This window comes from Rhododendron vialii, chromosome 7a, assembly GCF_030253575.1.
Source record: "Rhododendron vialii isolate Sample 1 chromosome 7a, ASM3025357v1".
In the NCBI taxonomy this organism is placed as follows: Eukaryota; Viridiplantae; Streptophyta; class Magnoliopsida; order Ericales; family Ericaceae; genus Rhododendron; species Rhododendron vialii.
Window position 1 is genome coordinate 8,221,383 of NC_080563.1, and position 7,506 is coordinate 8,228,888.

Consider the following 7,506-nt stretch of genomic DNA (forward strand, 5'->3'; position numbering starts at 1 on the left):
TTGGAAAGGGGGTACTCACTCCAACCGTACAATCCCAAAATTTCTTTAAAAAACCCGGGACTGGTGATCGCAACCGTTCATTGGTAAAAGTAGGACACGCGTATGATGATCATTGAAAGGCAGTCACACCCAGGCCTATGAAGTGAATGGAGGAAGTTGTACATTTGATTTCTCTTTAGAAAGTGGGTGATTGTACATTTGATTCCTTTTTAGAAAGTGGGTTACACATGTCCAACATAGTGCCAGAGTAAATGGTAAAGCAAAAGGGGGAAAGTAAAATTTTGAATAATTTTGAAAGTGGAATCTTTGGAGGGAAGTTTTGGGATTGTGTGGTATATATTTCATGGCTGAAATACCTGTGTTTAGAGGAATATGTTTTTGTAATGCGACAACTATTGTGGAGACTTTGTTTTCTAGTATCTTGCCTCTGCCCTTCTTTTTTGCCTGTCTTATTTATTTATTTATAATATTGACATTAAATGTTATATTGCTTAGAAGACTATCCCGCAAATTACGAGCAGCGGTGGCAGTTTGGAGATTGAAGATGGAGGAGCAAGGATTGGTGGTGCGAACAAAAATTTCCCTTGTTTATGATTTTTACTTTGCAGGCACTCTTCAAATCATGTGAGCCGCCATTTCGTAACAAGTAATTTCCCATTTTCCAAAACCACCACGATATTCCTGGAGTAAAAACATAACTCAAGGTGCCGCTGTTCGCTTCACCCATCCTCGGGCCCCTCAAAAGAAGGTGGGAACAAAATCGAACTTCCGAGTTCCACTCTTGCTGGTGCAGCTAAACATGACTGGCTGGGAATAAACATAGGTCATGAATGATGAAACAAGTGGAGGCTAACTAGGAGAGCTCAGTTGAATGACTGTTAGGGAACAACCTCATTACAAGTTAGGTAATCATCATCAGCTTTGTTGTGCATCACAGAGAGCAAAAATGGCTGCAGTCATCTAAAATTTTAAACTTGTAGGAATCTCGAAATAGAATACAGTGATTCTTATATCTCCTGATTCACTTGTAAAGCTCGTCTTTACATCTCTCCACATTCAGCAATAACGCAAGCCATTTTAGGCCGGTTGTTGGGACCGACTGGCACCATTTCAATCTTCCTGAGAACCAGAAGTCCATCTCCAAGCACTCTCTGCATAGGTGTTAAGATCAAAGATTACTTGACATATGGACAGAAGTTTCTATCTCAAAAGCGAGGCTAGTAAAATGATGTCTTCTTCCCAAAATAGAATCAACAGAGACAGGGAACACAAAAAAGCAATTTGGTCTATTTGAATCAAACGAAAAAGAAAAAACCAAGGCAGTTGTCACATGATGAATACAAATCTCTACACACCTGTAATTGGGCGTGGGTTATTCATAATCCAAACAAAATGCGTTGACTAGATCGTACGCAAAGAATGCCAGAATAGGTTAAAACATAGGGTCCGGTGTTTGCCCCTTGGTTGAGCCTGAGGGAAATGGTTTTTGCCATTGGAAGAAGGTAGGACCGATACCAAATCCCTCGTAGCATTATTGGACGATGTCAACCCAGCCAAAGAAGTCTTTGATTTGATCAAGTAGATTGCCAGATATAAAGGATGTAACACATATCTACAGAATCCAGAATGGGAAAGAAGATTAAACATACCCCGAAGACAACATGCTTGTTGTCAAGCCAGTCGCACTTCGCACATGTGAGAAAAAACTGCCAAGAAAGAGGATAACTACTAAAGATAAGTAGTATAAAACTTGCTTACATGAACAAAACAACTTGAGGGCAGTTTGTGATAGTATGAAGGTCAAACAAACTAAATTTGATGTCGGTGGATGGAAATGGCGCAAGCAAAGATGATTCAAAAGCAGAGGAAAGATGGATATGCCTTCTTAAATTTTAGGAGATGTTCTCTTATTCGGTAGAAATGTAAATTACATACACCAATGGGAAAAGGAGGAAGGTAATCAGTGCTCTTTTTTTTCAGAAGGATTTGAAAATTAACTACAATGACTGAAAAGAGTCACAAAAGATGGATGGCCTTCTATAACTTGTAGGTCGGGTTTCCTTTTTTGGTATAAAATGACAATTAACTGCAACATTAGTACATCACCATAATCAACCTGCAAATTCTCTTCCTTCAACACACTCTTCTCCTTCCTTCCACCAAGAAAAGGGAAAATATTTGCACAACCATGATACAAAAGGAAGTTTGTATAATCCTCGTTCAAGAGAGGCTTCAAACCTTATCCAAGCAACACAAACAGTGAGCTTCCAATAATGGGTGATCTCCAACAATTGAACACAGGATTCGGTTTAATATATTGTCAAACGTTTTTCTTCCCTCTTTCTTATAGATAAGGAAAAAAAATCTAAAAATGAACTAAATTGAGTACTGCTGCCATAAAATCATTCTGTTACCTGGGATCCGTTAGTATTTGGTCCACTATTTGCCTGCAAAATAAGGAACATTATTACTTAAAGGGGAAATATGTTTTCAATGCTGTACTCAAGACTTACAAACAACTTCACAAAGGGTCAAACAACTTCTCACAAGTTTTCCGTAATGACAATGAAAAAATCCCCAAAACTAAGTGTGCACCAAAACTATATAGGCCATTCAAATTTTTGGAAAATATCTTACGATATTAAGTTTTCAGTTGCCAGTGACTGAGCAATTTCAACAAGATTCCCGCCATGGGTTTACCAATCGGAATTCATAAAGATAAAAGAACTTCTAGCCACTTTTCATAAGGTCTCATTTGATGGTGAACTGGATGGGGTAATGGGTGAAATCTTTTCACAGTTGCAGGAAATAAAGGAAAAGACTGCAGGACACTCGATGCAAACAACTAGTAAACTATACAGAAAACAAATACACAACAGGACACCTAACACATGTATTATGCAGGCTGATGATGAACTAGAGGTGGTACTGGGTGAAATCTTTTCCAAGATGCAGGAAATGAAGGAAAAGACTGCAGCCTGCTGGACACCTCATGCAAAAAACTAGAAAATTATACATAAAACAAATAGACAGCAGGACACCTAACACATATGTATGATGCGGTAGTTCATTTCTTCAATTGCAAATTTAACCCTGCGAGCAACTTCAAAAATCCAGGCAAACAAAATAGAAGTCGCATGTGGCGTAAAAATATTATAATAGCAAAACAGACGTTCAATAGAACATTACCTCCAGTTTAGACAATAGACATCATAATTGTTTTGATCAAATTTTAAAGAAACACTGAAATTTTGTGAGTGTCAAAAGAAAGCTACGGAACCTCAAAGGTAGCACGAGAGAAACTTTCCATGGTTACAAAATTAATTACCATTGATAATAAACCAGGACCAGTATGCTTAGCGATAAAATTTTCATCCTCAAAGTTACTTCCATAAATAGATACACATCCACTGCCATCACCCTGAAAAACAAAGACAAACAGTCAAAAGGCAAGAGGAGGAGATAACAAGCATGGAAAGCACAAGAATGCTAAATTCCGAATTGCACATGGATTTAGCAAGGGCCTTATAAACCAGCCATACCATCCCTAACACTAGCCCCGCGCTACAGAATGAAATAGGAAGCCCTGAATTCACCATTGTGCAAAGACATCCAGTCAATTTCTCAGCAAATTCTGCAACCTCGCACTTGAGAAATCAACTAAATTTCACCCTATTGTCCTTCTTCTTCTCTTCCCCCCCACACCAGTGTAAACACCCTCTTCCTATCTCTTCTGGTATGAGTATCAGGTGAGGGTGAGGGTGCGTCCAAGCGTCAGACCTTCCTAACCTTAAATCTTAAGATATTGGCATATGTGTCCAAAAGTTGAGTATGACCATATGAGTATGCAGACACATCTTAAATGCCTCTCTCTCATCCTTGAGGAAGGCTGAAAATGTTTCTTTTCCAGCTCATTGCTTCTTTTTTCAAAGACTAAAAAGTTAAAAGGATCCAAGCTTCTCAACTGGGTACACGTTCCTCATACATACATCCCATGCCCTAATTTTTGAGAGAGAGAGAGAGAGGAGAGAGAGAGAGACCAACCTTCAAAAAATCACCAGCTTGAATCATGAAATCCTTAATCACCCTATGGAACTGGCATCCCTTGTAACCAACAGGTAATCCTGCCTTCCTGAAAAAAAGAGATCAAGTACAGGAATAGATAAGGAGTGAGAAATTCTTCATGAGAATAAATCTAAAAGTGACTTAAGAAATTTGGCAGCTGACAACAATTTTTTATGTATGATTTAAAAAGCTTCGCCACTGAACATGAAGTTCTAGCCACAATCCGTGGATTGACGCAGCAAAGTAAAGATGTTCATGGCTACTTCATTTAGATGGAAGAAGAAGACGAAGAAACACTAATGTATGGTTGCTGAGAGGAGCTAATTTTTGGTGGCCGGTTACATAGACACAAACACTTATCTGCTAGAAATTTATGTATATACCTTCTAGAACCCTCTTTTCGGAAAGAAAAAAAAAACCTTCTAATGAAACCATGAAACTTCAATGACAAATATGAAGAACGCTAACATTATAATTTAAAACTTCTTTCCAAAGTTTTAAGAAACATGATAAGAACTGAATAAAGGTTTATGTTCAACAAGTGGTCATATTTCTTATAATTTCTTCGTTCAATGTTTCCCAAACCTCATGCTTTGTTCCGCCGTAAGTGTCAAAATATTTTTTCTATCTATGTTTCTTATAAGGTTTCAACAAATTTTTTTTTTCAAAAAGAAATCTCCATAGAATTTGCAGTCCTTGAATCATGCAACTTATGCTTCTGACTCATTGTCATCACTCCAACTGTGAACTTAATCGATAACCACCCTGAAATTCTAGACAAAGGACCAACATCTTCCCCTTATGTTTCCAATACCGTTTTGCACTCTACCAGATGTATGAACCGCAAGAACTAAACTAACATTGCAAAGACAGAGATGTACTTCATTCGACATTTAAGTCGAAGCTAAAAAGTTTATTTAGAGTGTTCAACGAATCTGAAGGAGAATTATACCTAAACAAGAATACTATGTTTAACAGTGTGCAGCCAATAATTGATATTCCTTACTCTAGTGATTCCAATGTGTATTAACTATTACGAAATAAAAGGAGATTCCACGTAGAAGCCATCAACAAGTAAAATATCGAAAGCGGAAGCCGGAGTATCTACCAACCTGTACTCGCCTGTGCAGAACTGCCTGCCAAATTTACATCAGAAAGAGGAAGTTAAAGGGGAGTGAACTAGTAGAATTACCAGTACTACAATTGTACAGAAACATAAAAAACAAAATTTCGAACATAGCAAGTGAAAAAAATAGCCACAAGAAATAGATTATGGATACAAACTCCTAGAAAAAAAAAACAAAAAAAAAACAAAAACAAAACAGAGACACATAATTGTTTGACGAAGATACCCTTTGTAACATCTGGAAGACCAGCATATTCACCTCACCATGGGGTCCGTCTGCTTGTTATAAAGCGACAAAAACATATTATGGCATCAACGAAGTATTTGCACCCAAGACTTACAAATAGAGTAACTAGTATAGGGAAAGCTCGAAAGTGAGGCATCCACATCAAAAGGAAAAAAAGTTCGGTGCCGTGATTCCATGAGTTACACGGTAATAAACAATTAATCGTTGACATCAAGCCAAGACAACAGGTATCCTCATAAACAGAGAGACCGATCCAAAGGTGGGCTATGGGAGCCAGACCAGGCTACCCCCAATTCGAAAAACCCTATAATGTTAGGCCCCACAATTTGTCATACAAAAGAATTTTAAAAGGAGTTACAAACTTGGACCACTTTCTCTTAGACCGCGAAAAGAAAAACTCACCAATTACCTCAATTTCTATCTCTACCTCGTATTGATTAACATTAACCTTGTTTTATACTCCTGAACCATAAAATTATAGTAATTTTTTGGTTGCCTTATGGCCTGCCCAACCCAACGTATATGAAATCCTGGTTCGGTCCCTGCTTACAAAGCTGCAAAACAGCCCCCTTTTCCTAATCAGTGCAAACGAGGCCGACACTGACTATCAGACTATGTACATGTTGGGTTCTAGCAGAGTACATGAGAACACTGAAGATAATCATACGTACACACATACAAAGCTCGCTTCTAAGTTCTAATGCTTACAATATATATGTATCTATGTATAGAAGCAGATAGAGAGAGAGACAGAGGTTAGACCTGAAATTTTCGGCGGTTTTGGGGACGATGTCGGCGAAGAGCTCCATCTTGATACGACCAGCGGGAATACCGCCCATTGTTACGTCGAAGAACACGATTGGGTTCTTAGGGTTTGGAGGCCTCTGGTGCCACTCCACCACTGGTGCTGCTGCTGCTGCTGCTGCTGTACTCCCTCCTCCGGACGCCATTGTTGTCTTGTCGCACAAACTAAAAAACACGAGACCTTCTTTGGGCTTTCTAGAGCTGATGCTATATATAGACTGATTTTTATACAGAACAACCGCGAATTACTCAGCACACCAACCGGGCCTTCCAAAAGGGCCAATGGGCTAGCCCGCTTTAGAGGGTTCGGGTTCGGGTTCGGGTTCGGAAAGAGTAGATAATCGACTACTAATGCGCTGCGGCGAGATGACGCTTCCTTGACCCTCCCAATCAAATTAGGCGGCTTTGAGTTTGAATCTCGCTCGGTGAGTTGTATCTATAATCCTTGCCCATTTTCCAATCCAAATTTGGGTAAAAACTCTAATTAGATATGTCATCTCCGATACTATACTCAATTTTTTTTTTACCCAAATCTAGTGTTTTTCTAGGCTTTTCCTCCAAAATGTGAATCAAAATGGCACATTGGTAAATATTTCTCCCTCCTTCCTAATTGAGAATTTGAGAGTCTCTTTTTGGGAATTCGAACTAGTATTTAAGAGGACATCCAATGATTATACCTACATTTAAATTTAATGTTTATCATTTCCACTGTTATCCATATATTCTACATATTTTATAACACTTATATTTACTTGTGATGGACATTTTTAGAAAATCACCAAATTTCTCTTTCCATTTTTGGTAAGGCACAATTATTTTGGAACAACTCAAAATAAAATAATGGACTCTCAATTAGGAACGGATGGAGTACGGAGTAAAAACAAGTGTCGGGAAAAATGGATATGGGTTTGGATTTCCCCAAATTTGGGTAAGGAAAAAGGTGAATCTCAAAATGGGTGGGAAAATAGGCACAGCATTGAAGATGAGTTTTCAGTGTTTTTTTATCCAGATTTTGGGTATGGGTAGGAAAATGGGAGAGATGTAATGTTACAGTGGCGGTTTATGCTTCATACTGTGATGGTTTATTTTGGGCAAACTTCACTTGCACCCCTGTGGTTTGTCAATATGCGGATGAATTCCCTGAACTTTAATTTGTGGAACATTACTCCCTTTGTGGTTTGTGTACTATAAGCACAGATAAGTTTTTCGTTAAAGTTAGCAGAAAATTGGAGAATTTTAGTTCAGTCGCTCTTGAACTTTAATT

General features: G+C 38.4%; 1 protein-coding gene across 1 annotated transcript; it reads right to left on the reverse strand.

Annotated features, from left to right (window-relative positions):
• Nucleotides 1-788: 788 nt before the first annotated feature.
• Nucleotides 789-6,634, reverse strand: LOC131334790 (peptidyl-prolyl cis-trans isomerase CYP22). Its single transcript, XM_058370036.1, has 7 exons — nucleotides 6,201-6,634; nucleotides 5,178-5,201; nucleotides 4,045-4,132; nucleotides 3,329-3,421; nucleotides 2,415-2,447; nucleotides 1,650-1,706; nucleotides 789-1,151 (listed from the first exon to the last, which is right to left on the reverse strand). Exons 1-7 carry the CDS (start codon nucleotides 6,386-6,388, stop codon nucleotides 1,041-1,043), a joined length of 594 nt encoding a protein of 197 aa, XP_058226019.1. The 5' UTR covers nucleotides 6,389-6,634; the 3' UTR covers nucleotides 789-1,040.
• Between the last annotated feature and the right edge of the window lie 872 nt (nucleotides 6,635-7,506).

What these genes read in the sequence shown, in the direction of transcription:
- LOC131334790 (XM_058370036.1), bottom strand. Translation starts at nt 6,388, where the DNA reads ATGGCGTCCGGAGGAGGGAGTACAGCAGCAGCAGCAGCAGCAGCACCA. An exon ending in TTCTGCACAGGCGAGTACAG is followed by an intron (nt 4,133 to 5,177) that starts GTTGGTAGATAC and finishes TCTTTTTTTCAG; the next exon opens with GAAGGCAGGATTACCTGTTG. An exon ending in ACAAGCATGTTGTCTTCGGG is followed by an intron (nt 1,152 to 1,649) that starts GTATGTTTAATC and finishes ACACCTATGCAG; the next exon opens with AGAGTGCTTGGAGATGGACT.